At 43.1% G+C, this 19,505-nt stretch overlaps 1 protein-coding gene across 1 annotated transcript; it reads left to right on the forward strand.

The window, feature by feature from the left end:
- Window positions 1–10,322: 10,322 nt before the first annotated feature.
- Window positions 10,323–19,497, forward strand: MYCFIDRAFT_180681 (uncharacterized protein; the record flags this gene model as incomplete). Its single annotated transcript, XM_007934433.1, has 11 exons — window positions 10,323–10,331; window positions 18,425–18,525; window positions 18,556–18,591; window positions 18,622–18,682; window positions 18,710–18,795; window positions 18,827–18,931; window positions 18,984–19,054; window positions 19,099–19,151; window positions 19,180–19,273; window positions 19,311–19,411; window positions 19,438–19,497. 11 exons carry the CDS (start codon window positions 10,323–10,325, stop codon window positions 19,495–19,497), a joined length of 777 nt encoding a protein of 258 aa, XP_007932624.1.
- Between the last annotated feature and the right edge of the window lie 8 nt (window positions 19,498–19,505).

A 19,505-nucleotide genomic window follows, 5' to 3' on the forward strand; every position in this document is an offset into this window, starting at 1 on the left:
AAATGCGGTAATAGGCGTCCTTAATGTCTAATATAGTATAGAAACAGGCGCTAGAAAGGCGATCGAGGGTCTTATTAATAAGCGGAAGTAGATAGCAGTCTTTAACAGTAATAGTATTAAGCCTACGATAATCGACATATAGGCGTAGGCTACTATCCTTCTTTAGTACGAATAGGATAGGTATACTAGTAGGGCTGTTGCTATACTAAATTCGACTATTAGCTAGGTTCTTATCTAAGTACTTACGTAACACAGTAAGTTCTCGTTTACTAAGGTTGTAGAGGGGCCTAAAGGGGACCTCTTTGCCCTCTATAATGTTAATCTTATAATTAGTCTCTTTAAATATAGGCAATGTCGATACTAGGTAGTATTTAAATATATTAATATAGGTCTCTCGAATAGGCAGTAGTATACGAGTAAGCTAATTAGGATCTATACTATTAGGGGGTATAGGTTTATCGTTATCTCTACCGAGAAGGTTAGCCGTCGGATTAGCTAAGATAGGCGTTAGGTTACCGATAAATAGGACCCGGATATCGTCGGGACACTCGCTAATATTAATATATTTAATATCCTCTCTCCTAGCGATTCTAAATCGCTACTATTAACTGCCTATAAAGGGCTACGCCCTAGGTAGAAAGCGCTAGCCTTAGGCATTCGGCCTGCGCGACTCTAACCTACTACTTAGCGCTTAGCGCACCGTATAAAACTATTCGGATTTACGTAGATAGACTTAGCTTTTTATCGAACCTATTAAGTCTTATATCTAGCATCTACGTACGCGTTGCTTACCCGTAACACTACCTAAGTCTATAACTATAGCATAGTGCTTAAGAATAGAGTTGCCGATAATAATATTAGACAGAAGGCTGTTTATATCTACCGTATAGGCAGTAAAGTCTAGTAGGCGTTTATTTCCGAGGTCGTCCTTTAGAACTATAGGAACATAGTAGGCCTTATAGGTTAAGTGCCGAGCGTTATTAAACTAAGCAAGGGTTAGCATATTAGTTCTAGGCAATTATCGAAGGTCTAATTACCTAGCTAGGCGGTAGTTGATAAGGGCGCTAACTGAATTGCCTAGGTCTAGTATAACCTTACTCTTATAGTTGTCTCTATATATGTCCTATATAAGATAGGTACGTATAATAGCTAGTATAATATCGATAGTTTTACGCCGCACAAGGCTAACAGTTAGTGCGGCGCTTATTCCTTTTTCGAAGGCTAGCCTATAGGGGTAGCGTTAGCTACTAAGAGGTGCTTTCGGTACTTAGTAGTAGTACGGTCGATTCGGGCCTAGTCCTTAGGTTTGTCGTATTAGCCTAGTAGATAGCTAGTGCTATTACAGTTAAAGCACTTCAATCCGGTTAGAACATTGCCGTAGCTGTTATTGTTAGTCGAGCGGTTAGCGTTATAAGGATACGAGCCCCTTCTACGGCCCCTATTACGGCCTCCTCTATATAGCCGCCGGCTACGGCCTCTTCTACGGTTATTATTACTGTTCCTATTATTAGTACTATTGTTTTAGTAGGAACCTTAGTTTCCTCCGTAGGCACTACGGTTGCCGCGGTTAGTACTAGCTAGTCGGATCCTCGATTCTAGTCGTTACTAGAGCTAAACAGCCTATTTAGCTGTTTCTACTTCGACTATAAATTAAATACGTATTAGATTAGCCGGTTCGAATATACGACGGCAGTCTAATTTAAGGATAAGCTCCTACCTAAGTTTTAGGCGTATCTTAGAGATCTATATAGAATTAGTCTTAGGCGGAAGGTCGTTTTCTAGGGTCTTTAAATAGGCCTCGAATAAGCGAGCCGATTAATTAGTCTTTTGCTTAGCTCGAAGGTACTAGTCCTAGGCGTATTATTACCTTAGTATAGGGTTTCTAAGGGTGTCTAGTATAATAGTTTTATAGGTTTGCTACTAAATAGCGGTCTAATTATCGAGGGAGTTAAAATAGTTATCCTAGGTGCGTTTTAGGTCGCTATTAATGTACTGTATAGCGTAGACAACTAATAAATAGTCGTCTAGAAGAGCCCTCGGTGTATTTCGTTAGTTAAGCTTATAGTTACGTATATAATTATTATACTGCTTACGACTAGAGCCGTTAAATACGGTACAGTCCTTAAGCTTAGCATCCTTCTTCTTCTAAACAGATAGTAAAGGAGGCCCTGCTATTAGTTTAGCAGGGGTTGTTAGGGCTTCCTAAAGGCGGCGGAGTTTAAGGAGGTTATCCTTTAGCTGCTACTCTTAACGTAGGGCAGTAAGCCTGTTTTAAGTAGCTTCTTAAAGTCTCCCTACTAGTTAGGGGCTAAAGGCTAGTTAACTATACCGTCGATTAACAATATTGTTAAGAATGTCGTTAACAGGCAATTCTAGATTATTACCTAGAACTATAGGTTCTTTAGTAGGCCTAGTAGTAGGCTCTTTAGTAGGAGGCACTTTAGTAGGTACTTCGGTAGGCACTATACTACCGGTATTATTATTGCTAGCGCTACTAGCGGCGCCGCGGTTGTTATTATTACTTCGTAATAAGCCGGCTATTATAATAAGGGGTAGTACTAATAATGTATTATAGCCCCTTATAGTACGGATATAGCGGAATTAGCGAGTATCGGCCTAATGTGCTTAACTTAGTATAATAGGCCGTATAGAAGGCCTTGCTTAATAATTGGTACGGTTGTTTTAGAGGAATAGTACGTATATAGGTCCCGTTCTTTAGGCGTAATATAGTTAAATCGATAGTTTTCGTAGCTATACCGCTAAAAGCTTAAAATAAGGACTATCTAGCTACTACTCTTAAAGGGTAGATCGAATACTATATAAGAAGGGTTATATTAGCAGGTAGATAGGGTAGTAGTAGGTATAGGTAGTATTCGATAAGGAACTAGGAGGAGAGGGAGGAAGGCGGGTAAGTTAGCCTATTACTAAGCGCCAAGCCCTGCCTAAGGCATCAAGACCCTAGCTTTACTCGAGCCCGGTTACATACTAATTACGTATAACCTCTTTAGTCCTAACACTTAAGCGAGTAGAAAGGATAAGATAGTAGCTCGAACTACTAGTAGTAGTATAGATCCGCTTAAATATCTTTTTTTAATTATCTAGAGAATACGCTATTAGGTCTAAGTCTAAACGATTGCTACGCTAACTATAAGTTACTATAGGCAGCTAGCTCTAGGCTAAGACCTAGTAAGAAGGATAAAGAAGCCTAGGCAAACTCTAGGTTAAGTATAAGTTATCGCTAGTAGTTATAGACTAAGACTTAGTAATATAGATAAAGAAGCCTAAACAAGCTCTAGGTTATCTATAAGATACCGCTAATAGTTATAGAGAGATCTAGTAAGAAGGATAAAGAGGCCTTCTTTAAAGTTAAGCGACTTATTATCTATTATACTATATAATAAATTAAAAATTTTTAAAGTAGAAGTTTTCGAGATTCGTAGCCTATAAATAAGAAGGCTTTTAAGATCTCTTACGTTCGGCTCTATCTATTTATAGAAACTATTAGCCGATTCGCGTTAGTATTATTACCCTAGGTACTAATAGCCTATAATTTCGGTATCGAAACTACTAATCCGATCGACGGCTACTAGTTTATTCGCTTCTAGCTAGTATTTTAGCCCTTAAAAGCGGCCTCGCTGTATTCAATATCTCGTCTCTAGCCTTAGTAGCTTTCGTATTAGTATTCTTACTCTAGAATATTTCGATTAACTTACTATAAATGTCTCTATATACCTCTAGCGCTAATATCTAATAACTCGCCGTTTATAAGCCTCTTTTAAATCGTAGTAGAGCTTTAATCTAGAGCTATTATATAATATAGCTAACTGTTTTCTTAAAGAGGAAAGGTACTCTACGTAAGTAAAACCTTAGGTACGACCTATAGGTATTCTCGTATATTATATCTAGCTTATTTCGGCTCGAGGGCGACAAAACGTTACTAATCTTTTCCTTTATATATAGTATTTGTTAATAGATATTTAAAGTCTAAAGCTTTGCTTTTACTATCCCTAATATAATCTCTATAATCTCCTTCCTTAAATACAACGATTACTTTAATAGATCGATATATATAGTAGTATATACTAGGCTCTATGTTACGATATAACACTATTGTATATACGATAGCAGGCAGCGGTTACTATCGACCGCTGCGGTCGCTATTGCTACTAATAGTAGGACTATTATATAGATAGCTTGCCTCGCGGCACCTTAGAGAATGCATTAACTTTTGTACCGTATAACCGTTACGATACCTTCGTACTATAACCGTGTGCCTAGCAACTTAGTAGCTTCGCTTAACACTTAGTTAGCTTCTATACTAACTACTAGTCCTCTACCCGAATCGACCCCGGTCGTTATAGCTACGACGAGAATCGACGCGATTAGCTACGGGTCCTACTAATCTTCCGCCGATTACTACGATTTAACTCCTACCCGTTACGACGGTACCTATTCGATTTACTACCCTTCCGTACTATACCCTACCGACGCGCGAGCGCCTTATCGGCGATCCTATTAGTACCCCGAGGAGACAGTAGTAGTAGTTTCTACCTTTAGTAGTAATTGCCTACTATACCTAGGTCTAGGGGTAGCCGCTTTCCCTAGGAGGACCTGCCCGATAAGCTACGCTCCTCCGCCTTTAGTCGGTTCTCCGTTATTGTCCTCCGTTTAGAGACTATCTCGCCTCTACCCTCTTACTAATAGTTTACCCGCTTGCCGTAGCTCCTTCGGACTCGCTTCTAACTCCGGTAGAAGCCTCGAAATTAGCTAAGCTAGCGGTTTAACCGCTGCCCTAGTACTATAATCTCGGATTGCTAGATATAGAGCCCTATATCCTACGTATCTATTCCTATATTTAGAACTACGTCGATTATAGCGAGAACTTCGCGACCTAGCTTAGGGCAAGGTACGGCCGAATCGACTTGCTTGCCTTATACGTTCTATATTATTACCCGCTCGTAGGGAATCCGCCGCCTCTATAGGCTAAAATCGAGGAACTCTACCTAGACGCCCTTAACGGTTACAACTTCCTAGGATAGTAGGTAGTAGATAAAGGAATCCTAACTAAATCGGTTAAGGAGCTTAAAGCCGCGCTCCTAACGGTGCGCGATTTACGCTATTACCGTTAATTCTACCTAGAGATCTATCTACTGCCTATAGTAGAGCAGCGCCTACTAGCCCGACCGCCTTAAGTCCTACCGCGGCCTACGGTTTCGCCTATTACTACGGTAGAAACAACCGTACCGCCGGAATAGCGTCCCGGTTCGCCTAATAGCTCGCTTAAATCGGTTTTCTTATAGAGGCTACTTAAGCTACGATACCTAGCGGACGAGAATCCTTAGAAGCTAAAGGGGCCTCTACCTAAGACTTCCCCTAAGGAACCGTTAACCGGGCCTTCCGATCTATCGACGTCGCCGTTCTAGGATATCGGTCGCGGCTAATTGCCTCTAATAAACGACGGCCTCGCCGACCCGTAGGCTAACGAGCTGCGTAGTCGTTTCTAATATCGTATCCCGGTAGATACTTCGTAGATAACCGAGGAGATCGATAGGGCGAATATCGCCGTATAATAAAACCGTTAGCGTCGTAATTATCTTCGCGAATTAGCTAGATAGAGAGGAGTCTATTTTAACGAAGTCGTATTAGACTTTCTAGTAGAATAGGCGATTTTACCGCTATCGGCTACGCGTAAGCTAAGTCCGCCCTAGCCGAACCTAGGTTAATACGATTACTAGTAGAGGGTAGACGTATATATAAATGCCCGTAGGCATAGCCGCTTACGTCGGGGCGGGTTTGCGCTAGGCGATCCGCCTAGTAATCCGCCTAGTAATCCTCCTAGCAATCTACCTAGAAATCCTCCTAACGATCCTCTACTACCGCTACCTAGTAACTTCGATCTAAGTAATTCCTCTCGTAAGCCGACGTAGGGTTAGCCTTTGCCCTTTCCGCTATTAGACTTATAGGGTCTACTACGGGAAGGTAAGAAGTAACGCCGGAAACACCGTCGGTATAGGGATAATCCGAGTAAGGATAGATCTTTATCTAATAGTAAGGATTCGGACGACTCCGATTAATCCTCGTCGGATAACGATAGCTCCTTAGATACTAGTTATTATAGATACGCCCGCCGTCGCAGACACTATTAGCATTATTGGGACTACGTCGCGGAAGCGCTAGTTTCTAAAGCGAGTTATATCTAGGGGCACTACGCCTGCCTCTAGCGGCTATAGTTCGATCTAGCGTATCTTAGGTTCTTCGATCCTCTACTTAGCGTTACGGATTACGGCGAGGGAGACTACGCCTTAGTCGGAAATAAGATAATATACCGTTCGGTATATACTTTTATCGAAGCGGCTAAGGATTATACTTATATCGTAGGGCGAGAGACAGTTCGTCTTAACCTCTCCCTTTGCTTTTAAGGGATAGCGCTTAGTTAGTATTATAGTTACCTTTCTAGCTATAACCGAGCAAAGCTCTACGGCAGATACGGTCTAAAGCGCTAGGAACGTTATCTTAGCAAGAAATAGAAGGTCCCTCCGATAAAGGCGATAGATCTCCTTAATAAGTAACGCTACGACCGGTAGGATATCGCTTTAGGGCGTTTAGTAATAGACTTTATTATTAAGACGGTGCGACTCGCTAAGGATACTAGCGTACGGAAATCGAACCGGCTCTTAGAAGCTTACCGTCGAATAGACCCGCGCCTCTAATTAAATATAGATAAGCTAAATCGTCGTATAAAGGTCGATAAGTAGGTTACGTACTACGAGAAGTAGGCATTAATCTAGGAGTATATGCTTTCGTTCTCGTCTAATCGTCGCTAAGACGCTACGACTAGGAACAATAGCCGCGCTAGTAAGGCTATCTAGTAGAACCGATATAAAGGGAACGCCTCTTATACTCTAGCGAGCTTCGCTCTAGTAAGAGTATCCCCTAACTACTAGAACCGCGATATCGACCGACCGAACCTACTACGCCTTACTAACGCCTATTAGTAGAATCGCCTACCTAACGCCCCTTAGTAGAATCGCCTACTGCCGGTAGGAAATAGTAAAGGACCGTCGAAGGGTAGTAGCCCTACCTTCCTCCTAAAAGATCTAAAGCGAATCGATTCGCGCCTATTTAATCGATAGGATAGAAAGCGTAACGATCGAGCTCGTAAGTAGGCTAACTTTGCTAATAATAGTAAGAAAGTAGGCGATATCGTAAATAATGCTAACTAAGCCGACGACGGCTATCGGGAGGATAGTTAGGAGGATAATAGAAGAACCGACGCAGATAATTATAGCTATTTTAGTAACGCCGGAGAAGACGCCGACTACTTTACCGACCTATACGACTCTAATCTAGGCTTAGGAGCTTACTTTGCGGACGTAGGCGACCGCTCGCTATTAGCGTTAAACTCGGTACTATAGGCTAAAGCGTCCCTACTAGCGGCGATCTAACTATTTGCCTCTACGAAGTACGCTTATAAGGTCTATAGGCGGCGATTTAAGTTAGGCAACCTTCTATACTAGTATGTTCGTAAGGAGTATATAGGGGCGACGACGCCTTCTACTATTATCGAACGCGTATTAGCAAACCTAGAAGTAATTTAGTCGAAGGCGCCTCCGTTAGCTTAGTAAGGTTACGCATTCCGGAATTAGCAATATATAACTTTCCCTCTTCGGTTGTTACTATCCGGTATATTTATATAGGTCTGCCTAGATACCGGCTATACGCTTACTATTGCGGAAAAAGACTTCGTTTTAAGCTATCGCCCGGACGTAGAGATACGTAAGCTACGCAAACCGATCGAAATCGGCGGTATTACCGGCGCGCATCGCTCTAGGGAATACGTCGTATTAGATATATTTGTTCTAGTAGCGAAGACAGACGGTATAGTCTCCCTAGTACGAATAACTCGTAAGATTTACCTAGTTCCTAAACTAAAGGCAAAAATCCTAGTCGGTATAGATACGATTGCTCTAAAGGGAATAAAGATCGATATTCCCGTATAGACGGTTACCGTAGCTAGTTAGGACAACGCCTGCTTTAAAGTAGCTGTTAAGCGTAAGAAAGGGAAGTCGGTTTAGCGCCCCGTAAGGCTAGCGGAGGACGTAATATTAGCGCCGCGTACGGTCGCCCTCGCGCTAGTTAAGTACGGCGGTAACCTCCCTAAGGGCCGGGATTTTATTCTTAACGCCGGTTTCTTAGTCTAGCTAACTAGTAATATATAGGGATTGTCGTTACAAGCTCCGCCGTTAGTAACGGCGTATAATTAGGTCGTAGACGCTAATTTTTCTTATATATATATTCGTAACGATGCGACGACTCTAGTAACGATTCGAGCCGGATAGCTACTCGGTTCGTTAAGTAATAGGACTATTGCTAGGGCCTACTATATCGACGTAGCCGACTACGGACTAGCGGGATTGAGTCCTAACGCTTTTACGGCTACGCGGGATATACTAAATACGTAGCGGGAATACTAGTACGCGTTAGGCGTAACGATCTATAGTAATAATAACTAGGTAGACTAAATCGCTATAGCGGTCGAGCGGTACCCGGAGCTTTTTACTAATCGCTAAACGGTTGTTAATATTCCCGAGCACGATTACATACCTATCCTAACCGTACTAAATTACCTAGATCTATTGCCGCCCCCCTATATAATTAACCTAGGTAAAAGGGATCGTAAAGTAGTAGACAAGATATATAACGACCTATACCGCTAGGGGAAGATATAGTATATAACCGAGCCTACGCCCTTCGGCTTTCTAGTATTTGTCGTATAGAAGCGCGTTACTAACGGTAAAGGTAGTATAATTAATAAGCTATAGGCGGTAGTCGATATACGCGCCTTAAATAAGGTAACGATCCCCGACAGCTATTAGATACCGCTCTAGGCGGATCTCTTTATATAGTTAGTAGGGTGCTAGTATATTAGTACTATAGACTGTCTAACCTTCTTCTACTAATAGGGCGTAAAGCCGGAGGATCGTTACAAATTAACGATTAATACTTATCGTAGCTAGGAACAGTACAAGGTCGCTATTATAGGATATTCGAATAGTATCTAATTCGTATAGTAGAAGCTAGATCAGATCCTTCGCGACTGTCGTAGCTTTACGCGGGCGTATATCGACGATATCGTAGTGTTTTCGTAGACGTTGCCTAAGCATCTCGATTATCTAGAAGCGGTTTTCTAGAGATTAGACGCTATAAGAATTAGTATCAGTCCGAAGAAGACTTTCTTAGGCTTCCCCTCTGCGACCCTTTTAGGTTAGTACGTTAGCGGCCTCGGTCTAGCTACGAGTAAGGAGAAAATCGCAGCGATTACCTTACTTTAGTTCCCGGAAAACGTATAGAAGCTAGAGCATTATCTCGGTCTAACTAATTAGTTACGGCAATACATCCTATACTACGCGTAGATAGCGGCGCCTCTATAGGCGGAGAAAATACGCTTATTAAAAGGGGCGCTAGTTACCGGCAATAGTCGTCGCTAGTACGTCGCCGTTACGACGCTAGGTAAGAACGATTAGTACCGCGACGAGCTAGTAAAAGCGTTTCGCTTATTGTAATCGATGTTCTACGAGCCCTCCTTCCTATACTATTTCGACCCTAACTATCGCTTATATACTAATATAGATTCCTTTAAAGAGTTTAGCTATAGCGCGCTACTCTACTATATCGATAGAGACCTAGACCCTATTCTATCTAAGGGAAAGGCGTAGTTGTTTCCTTACTATAAGGTTTAGCCTATTCTGTTCTTAAGCCGAGGCCTAACTTAGGTAGAGATATAATATTAGCCGATAGAGCTCGAATACTCGGGAATCGTATAGATAGTAAAGAAGGTAGGCTATTTAATATATGCTTTATCGAGGCCGACGACTATCTTTATAGACTACTATACCGCGGTCGGTCTTACTAACTCGGTGTTAATAACTACGACTACTAATATAGGCAAGTAGAACCTAAAGTTAGTAAGGGTATCGATATTCCTTTCCTAATATCGAGTTAATATAGTTTACCGTCTAGGGCGGATATACCTAGTTCTAGACGCCCTTAGTCGACTTCTAGGGGATACGGAGTCGCCTAAGTTAACGCTAGACGAGGAGAACTTAGACCCGCTCTCTTACTATACCGACGTTACGCCCTCTTCGGCCGATCTAGAGGAAGTAGCCTACTTCTATACGATATTAGTAGAGCTAGATCCGGATTTCCGACGTCGGTTAAACCGAGCGTACGATAACGACGAACATTAGTCTAGGGTTTTACGACTAGTTCGATAAGCGTAGGCGCAGAATACTTTAGAGCGTCTCTATTCGGAGGGAGCTAATATGCCTTCGGTAACGAAAACGCTAGTTCGGTATAAGGGTAGCAAAAATCCGGACCTATTCGTAGGTAATAAGTTTAATAGTCCGCTAGGCATTCGATTCTTTGAGAGGGACGGCCTCTTATATTTCCGTAACTAATCTTTAGGGCGCGAGCGACTCTATATCCCTCGAGCCTTAATAGGCGAGATCTTCGAGCAGGCTTACGATAACTGTTGCTACTAAGGCTTTTAGCGCGTCTTCGACCGCATTTAAGCTTCCTTCTTTATATATCGACTCGCTCGCTACCTTCGCCTCTATTTAGATTATTATTACTAGTGTCTCCTTTTACGTACCCCCCGATACGCTCCTTACGGCGAACTTTACCCGATCTAGAATGCGGAGGGCCTATACTATACTATAACGATAGATCTCGTAACTGCCCTACCGGTTACGACCGATAGATTTAATATACTATATACGATTACTTATAAGATATCTAAGCGGGTAGTAGTCGTCCTAGGCAAAGAGGACTAGAAGGCCTACGACTAGGGCATCGCTCTAATCGATAGGCTTTACTTAATAGATATAAGTATACTAGTAGTGCTTATCGCTAATCGTAATCCTCGCTAGCTAAGCGACTTCTTTAAGGGCGTTTTCTCGCGCTTACGTACGAAGCTAGCTACGTCTACGGCCTACTACCCTTAAACCGATAGTTAATCCGAGCGAACTAACTAAACGGTCGAGACGGCAATTCGTTACTAGTTAGCGGATTATCCTAGCGAGGATTAGACGACGTTTATCCTATAGCTATAGGCTACGCTTAATAACTCCCGTAATACGACTACCGGTTAGTCGCCGAACGAGGTTGCTATAGGCGTAAGGACGAATCTCGACTCGCTCGATATACTATACGACTATCCGTATAATAGGGCGGTAGCGCGTAGTCGTATCTAGAAGGAAGTCTAGGATGCGATTACTTAGGCGAACGTAAAGATAAAAGAACGGTATAATAGTAAGTATAAGCCCCTATTCCTTAAGCCGGGTAACCGTATTATACTTCGCCTATACCGTAGTTACGAAGTGCCTAGTTAGTCGTACAAGTTTAGCTACCGTTTTAAAGGGCCTTTTATAGTTCTCGAGAAAGTCGGACGGCTAGCCTACTATCTCGAGTTACTGCTATTAATGCGTATCTATCCGGTAATATCGGTTTCGCAGTTAGAAAAAGCTCCTAAAGACCTAGATCCTTTTAAGAGAACTATTAATTACAAGCCCCCGCCCGTCGTAGCTAAGGACAGTCTAGGTTCTAGTAACGAGGGCGATTCTTATAAAATCGAGCGCTTTCTAGGGCGAAGGACCGTCGTCCGGAGGGGCTAGCCCGTTCTCTAATACCTAGTAAAGTAGAAGGGGTATAGGAGCGCCTATAATATATAGTATAATATCGACGACTTAATAGGCGCGGACGATCTACGTAAAATCTACGATAACGCCTACCCTCTAGAGGAGGCCCCGCTATCCCGTACCCTCCGTAGGGTAGTAAAGCGGACGAGAGCGCGCTAGCCTTTTTTAGAGGTTGCTAGCTCCGCCGATAAAGGCGAAGCCGGACAATCCCTCGCGGTTTATCGCAAATTAATACGACTCCGCGGCGCGACTCCTTCTTCGGAGTCGTAATCTATCTAGGCGTACCCTTATATCGTTATCGTAACTACGTTACTTAGGTAACCGTTATATATAGACGCGGGCTATCCCTTATTTAGCATCGATCTTTCTAGACGATAAGAGAGCTTTCTATTAATTACCGACGACGAATAGAAACGGCCCTCGAGCGCGATAACCGCGTCCGTCGCGGGGAACGTAAACTAGTAGCTTTTTAGAAAAAATTTCTATAGTACCGATCGCGATATAAGCGCCTAAACGTTATATTATTCGAGGCGGATTTATAGTATACGTCTCGCCTATACCGTAAGGCCGACACGTTCGACCTCCTCTAAGGAGCAATAGCTAAGGAATATCGTAGAAGCGAGGATCGAGAACCCTAGGATACCGCGATAAGGAATAGTAAGGTTAACGCTCCTCGCGGGGAACCGCTACTATTAGACGGTCTAGGATCGGCCGGATAGTCCTTATTTGTTACCGGCTTAACGCCTACGCCTAAGCTAGAGAGTAGGGCAAGCAATAAGGAGGCAGTATTAGATACTACGGTCGAGAGATATACGGCCGCGCCTAAGCTAGATAATATAACGGATAAGGAGGTTATAGTATTAGATACTACGGTCGAAAGTCGTATAGCCGCGCTAGAGGCAGATAATATAACGGGTAAAGAAGATACGATATTAGACGAAACGGTCGAGAATCGTATAGCCGCGCTAGAGCCTAAGGACGTAATAAGTAGAGAGGATACAGTCTTAGACCCTTCGATCGAGGTTCCTACGCTCGCGTCTAAGCTTAAGTATATAACGAACGAGAAGGATGCAACGCTTAATACTACGGTTAAGGAACGTACGGCTACGCCTAAGCTAGAGAATTTAGAGGGCCCGGTAAAGGATTTAGTAGGTAGAGAAGACGCAATAGCGGATTAGATCGGCGAGTATCGTAGAGAGATAGATAACGCTACGCTTAACCCGTAACAAACGCGTCTAAAGGAATATAGTACTAATCTAGCATAGACGCTAGAGGGCTTTACGATCCTCGCTATAGCGGAAGGCAATCTTCGATAGACCTTTCGTAAGGCGCTATCGCTTATTTCTACTAACGGCAGTTTAAGTACCGGCGAGGTTTAGGCGGTATTAAGCTACGCTACTAAGAATAGATATATGCGGCCTTTCCTAATATTTACTAAGGACGGATTAGATATAGAACTATACTATATATTAACGGACTCCGGTCGATAACTATTATAGCGATACGTACCGTTATTCTTAGGCCGTAGTCGTATTAACGATACGCTAATAGCGAGCTTAGTACCGTTGCCTCCGGCTAATAATATAGACGAATCCGATTTAGAATTACTCGAGGTAATAGCTCGCCCGTAATCGTAGGGGACGCCGGGTAGCGAGTTTAGTACTATATAGCGTTAGACTATTGCTAGCCTATCGATAGTGCTTCCGAATCTAGACTGTCCGCTCTCTAATATTAGACAGTTCTCCTTTCTAAAATATTACGCACCGGCGGTTATTGCGGCGGTTAATCTAGATTACGTTTTCGATAGGAAGTCGTTTATATAGGCGGTTACGGCGCTTACTACGAAGAAGAAATAGTTAATAGAGCTAGCGAAGGCGTTGCTAGGCGAGGGCCGATAGACGGGCCGAGCGCTCTATAAGGCTATAGCCGACTACTTTATCGATAAGGACGACCCTCCGCCGTACTATTTAGGTAAATAGGAGTTTGTTTAGAAGGGCAAAGCGTTACAGGTCGAGATTCTAGAGACCGAGAAGCTATAGGACATCGTACCGGGCTTCTTTACCCTTTACCGAGACGCCGCTACCTACGCGTCTAGTAGCCTAGTTAACGGTATAGAAAGCGGCCCGATTAATCCCGTTAGCGCGTAGCCTCTTAACGCGCCTTCGGCTTTAGAATTGGTACTACCGTTAATAATACCCGCAAATCGACCGGCTTTACTAGAATTACTATCTCCGCTAGCGCGTATACTTCCTAATTTACCGCTACTATAGGCACTCGCCTCCCTAACGTAGGCGCCGAGTAACAGCTCGCTATAAGCACCCGTACTAGCTCCTCTTAAGCTCCTAGCTACTCCGATCGAGTCGGTTTTTAAGGAACCTCCGGTCCTATCCCCTAAAGAACTCAAGTTCGAGCGGTAGTAGCTTCGAGGCTAGCGCGCGCGCTAGACTTTAATTAATAAGCGTCTCCTTCGCGCTAACGAGACGCCCGAATAAGCTATAATCCGGTAGTATATAGAGTACGAGGACTATAATAAGAAAGTCGATACGCTAATCGCCGCTAATCCTATAGAGCGTAATAAGAATAGAGACGTACGCTTTGTCTAGGCCGCGAAGCTCGTATATAACGCGTACGCTAAGGACGCTAACGGTCGGCTACCTAATCTTTTTCGCTTACGCCTATATAAGCGAATAGTCGAACACTATTTAGTAAGGCTTTAGCATTACCTATATTATCTATACCTTATAGCTAGTAATCGGCGCTTCTAGATTCTACGCGAATTGCATTAGTATATAGGCAAGCTAGTTACCGATTTTGAAAACCTACTCTTTACGTAACTATACTCCTTCCGAATCGTAAACAACGATCTCGCTCGTAAATACTCTATCTTTAGGACCGACCTCTACTCGGACGGTTACGATACGTAGTAGGAGATTTACGCGATACGCTTTAGCGAGTACGTAGCGCTTATAACGGCGGGCGAATTAAAGGAGCTTCCTAACCTAGCTAACCTCGATACGAATTTTCTACTAACTATTACTTTCTACTACGCGAAGTTATAGTACCGACTCCTAGTAAACATTACCCGCTTACGCGAGAACTTCCTTAGCTTAAGTACCTATACCGGCGACTTACGATTCTAGCTAGTACTGTCTCTAATCCGTAATAGAGCCGTCGGTCTTATAGTACGCGCTATCTTATACTTCCTATAGACGGTCGACCTCGTATAAGAGTAGTTCTACCGCTTCGTCCTAAAAGAACATCGCGATAGCATTATAGTAGGCAGTTACCCTATCCTATATAAGCGTAGCGAGAACGGTAAGGATGTCTCCTACCGCGATTACGGTAAGGAATACTAAAAGACGGGCAAGCGACCTATTAGTAAATACGTCGGAGCGACAAAGCATTATAAGATCGACCTAACTACCTACGGCGAAGTCTAATTCTTATAAATAGTAGCTACCGGACGACTCTTAATAGTGCGCCTACCTCTACTAGACTCCTAGCTTAAGGACTATACCGTTTAGCTACTACTAATCGGTATAGAGCTTAGTGCCTAGTCGGCTATATAGCTCTATAAGTAGTATAAGTCCTCCCTAAACTCTAGTAGCCTACCCTACCTATACCGTCGAAACCTAGGTCGCCTAGCTATTACCTAGGACGTCGTCGCTTATACCTAGCGGTATATTACGGTCCGTAACGCCTATACGCTTCGCGGCGAGGGCTATATATCCGCCCTCTATACTAATAAGGCGCTTACGGATACGAAGGCTACTAATACGTCGCGTACGGAATAGTACGCTTAGCTTATAGGTAGTAGTCGCTACTAGAACGGTACCTATGCCGCTAATAAGGGCAAAGGTATACCTCTACTACTCCTTAACCGTTAATACCCGGTAGACTTTAGCCTAGTCTACTAGCTAACTTAGATCGATCCGGTATACGCCTCGTCTACCTTTATCGCCTATATCTAGACACTTAAGGACGGCGCTATCCCTAATAGATTAGAGCCCGCGCTAACGCTATAGTTCTATAATTTGCCGAAAACGGTCTCTACCGATCTAGTCTTCGATCCTTTAGGCGTCTAGGAGCGTATTATATAGGGCAATACTATTTTTAAGTACGATAAGATAGTAACGAATAAGAATTACTAGTAGTATAATATCGACTATACTTAGGATCCTATAGGTATATTCCTAGTACTGTTACCCGACTACTCGCTAGACGAGACCGACCTTACTAACGCGCGCCTTTTCGGCAAAATCGTCCCTCCTAAGCTCGCGACTCGGGCTAAGCCGCAACCTCCGGCCGTTGCCTCGCTAACTAAGGCGATTTAGCTAAATTCCTCGCGCGTATTACTATCGACTAAGTTAAACACTCGCTAGAAGCTAACCGCTAGCCCGTTCTTAGCGCCTCGCCTACCGTCGAAGATGCCGCTACTATCTAACCTATTCTCTACGCCTACGAAGGCTCTAGTTGCGGCTTAGCTACTACCGCCTAATAATACGGTTACGTAGCTATAGTATAAGCTCCTATCGCTTCCGATACGCTTACTACCTTTGCCCGCCCTATAAGAAAACACTATAGGCGCCTACGGACAATACTAATATAATATAACGGTAATTAGTATATGTACGCTTAACTTATAAGCTCTCTACTATATACGCTAGTCCGAGTTAGTAGCAACCGAGATATACTAGCTTTAATAGATGCTAGCTAAGGCATAGATCCGCGAAGCAACTAAGCGCTAGATAGCCTAGTAGTATCGTCTTTCCGCTACAGTCTTAAAGGAGTCGCTTACGCTATCGCTAACCTATCTTTACTACGATTTCTTACGCGTCGCGCCGTAATAGGCAATCCCTATACTATACCTAATCTACGAGGACGCTTTTAAGCTACTCGGCGGCGTATAAGGCAATGCTACTAAGGATAAGATCGCGAAGCTTAACGCATAGATAGCCGACTACTTTAAGCTATACGGTGCTATACGCGACGCCGATACGCTACTATTACTAGGTGCCGACTTCCCTAATATCCCTATCGATTAGTTAGACCGCGCTACTACTATAGCGGACGCAGTTAATACCTCGCTATCCGATAATAAGACTATAAAGACCGTCGCGCCTTAGCCGTAGCTAAAGGCGGTTTAGACTATACCGACTAGCTTATACGACGCCCTTCGTAACCGTCGTAATAAGCAAGTATAAAACCGACGTAGTTATTACTAGAGAGATACGATTCTATACCTAGTATTACCGTTCTAGCATACTATTTAGGCTTAGCCTTTATGCAACGCTATTACGCTCTTTTGCCTTAAACCTTCCTACGGTGCGGCCTACTAAGGACCTTTGTTTTAGGACACTATAGACAGTGCCGACCTTTTTTATAGGGGGGGAGGCTATTACGATATAACACTATTATATATACGATAGCAGGCAGCGGTTACTATCGACCGCTGCGGTCGCTATTGCTACTAATAGTAGGACTATTATATAGATAGCTTGCCTCGCGGCACCTTAGAGAATGCATTAACTTTTGTACCGTATAACCGTTACGATACCTTTGTACTATAACTGTGTGCCTAGCACTCTATATATCGATCTAGCTAATAAATACTAAGTAGCTTTTTAGTATATAGTTATACTTATACTACTAATATTTATAGCTCTATCTAGAGTCGTTAAAGTTCTCCTAAAGTATATTATAGCTAATAAGACCGACTTGTTTCTCCTATATTCTTAGCCTTTATTCGGTGTTTTTTTTAAATTCTAGTCGTACCTACTTAAGCGGCTTATAGTAGCCTTTTTCTATTTAGTAGTAAGTAGTGCCTCGTTTTTATAAGCCTTTAAGTTCTTCTAATCCCCTTACCTAGTCTAGAGCTCCTTCTTAGGCGTAATCCTATAAGGCTTTATAACGGCCTCCGCTATCTTCCCGATACTCGTTCTTTCCTTCTTTTTCGGTAAATAGTTCTTATCGTATCTCGAATAGTTGCCCTAGTACTTATAGGAACCTTCTACCTTATATATAGAGCTCGCTTACGACTAGCCTTTAGGCTTATTACTAGTATTATAGATATAGATCTACTCCGCTTATACGCTTTAGCTCTTTACTCTTTCTTACTTCTTCGTTAGGAAACCTCCCTAGTCTTTATTAGCTACTACCTCCCTTATAAGTATAGGCTTTAGTTCTAGCTCTCGGGTTAGTTCGGGCTATAGTATCTAGTTTAAACGTAGTAGCTAGACCTTTACTACTCTTCTTTTCTTCTTCCTTAATCTCTTAAGTTTACTAATTAGTAAAATATTATACTATCCCTTAATAGGCTATAACTACTTTAAAAGTAGATCTTTTCCTTTTCTTCTACTCTTTTAGTAGTCTCTCTATTCGGTTTTTTACTTTCGCTTTAGCGTTCGTTTCCTTAAGTCGACTATTAATCTTCTTATATATCTTCTACTTCTAGATTATATCTTTTTTCGAGTAACCTTAAACGTCCTATCTACTTAGCTCTCTAATCTAAGCCTCTATTACTTCGCGTTTCTAGCTACTTAACTTTAATCTTAATTTTAGGTTTAAGTAGAGTTAGATAGGTTTAAGTAGAGTAAGATAGATTTAGGATCGAAGTTTTTATTAGCGTTCTCGTCGTAATCTTCCTCCGTGTCCTCCTTGCCTTACTGTTGCCGTATTCAACGCCTATATTCGAAGGCATTACCTCTACACTTCACAAACTCAGACAGATTAACCCGATTCGCAACAATCAGTGCATTCCATCTCTTTACCTATGGTTTTGGCAACCACGGCCCGATAGGAACGTGTTCCTTTGCCCTGAAAGATCCATGTGCATTTCCTTGTCTGCTCTCTTTCCTAGCTGGCCCTTGCATCAGACCAAGTCCCAAAGAGGTGAGTGAGAGGTATGCTCTCCTCCGTGTTTCAGCTTGCATTGTGAATCTGGCACCAAGGCCTGCTTCAAGGAGATTCTGGACCTGATGACTGATGTGTCGAAGCTGGAGACAGTGTGGTAGGTTGCGATTGATCGTCTTCACATCGATGATCTGTACGCCATGTCCCATCTCAGCAGCACACAAGTTATCGTCGCTGCCGCGGGCTCGTCATAGCCCGCCAAGCTTATGGAACTCTAGGCGATTGGGGATCCCGTCTCGCTGCTTCCGTCAGTATCTTCAGCAAGACACCCACATCTCTGGTGGCAAGGATATGTTCAACCTTGGGAGAGAAGAAATCGTATTGTGATTATGTCGCAGATCATATCTAGGAGGTCGCACATCATCCTGCGTGAAGTGGCGCACAACCTCTGCAGGAGTCCCAGGTTCGGTCTGCGGTAAGCGTTGAGTTACGCAAAGCCGCACATAGTCGACAGGCATTCATGCTCCGAGGTCTGGGATTGCAATGTAAGAGGCGCAGGTTCGCATCGACTTGACAATCTTCGGCAATGATATGGGTGCTCTAGTTGTCGCTGTTCTCATCTGACTTGCAGTTTCTGCCAATCTCCACCTTAATAGTATCGGATGAGCTATCGCTTCTCAGCTCCAGGTACAGATCTTCTTCTTCCTCGTACTTCGGAAACAGTAGTGGCTGCGTGAAAAGTCTTGCATGGTACATGCAAAGTTGCCATCTTGCGTGGAGTCGGACCAATGTTGAATGGCGGTTCTGAACGGAATGACCCTTTCTACCCACATCAGCACCTGCCTTTCATCATGTCGCCGTCGGTGGCAGTTTCAAATCAGAGCCAAAGGTGTTCGCATTTGCAAGGGATCCACTGATACACAATGCCAACGCAGCAATACTGAACTGACATGCTGT

This window comes from Pseudocercospora fijiensis (assembly GCF_000340215.1).
Source record: "Pseudocercospora fijiensis CIRAD86 unplaced genomic scaffold MYCFIscaffold_21, whole genome shotgun sequence".
Taxonomy (NCBI): Eukaryota; Fungi; Ascomycota; class Dothideomycetes; order Mycosphaerellales; family Mycosphaerellaceae; genus Pseudocercospora; species Pseudocercospora fijiensis.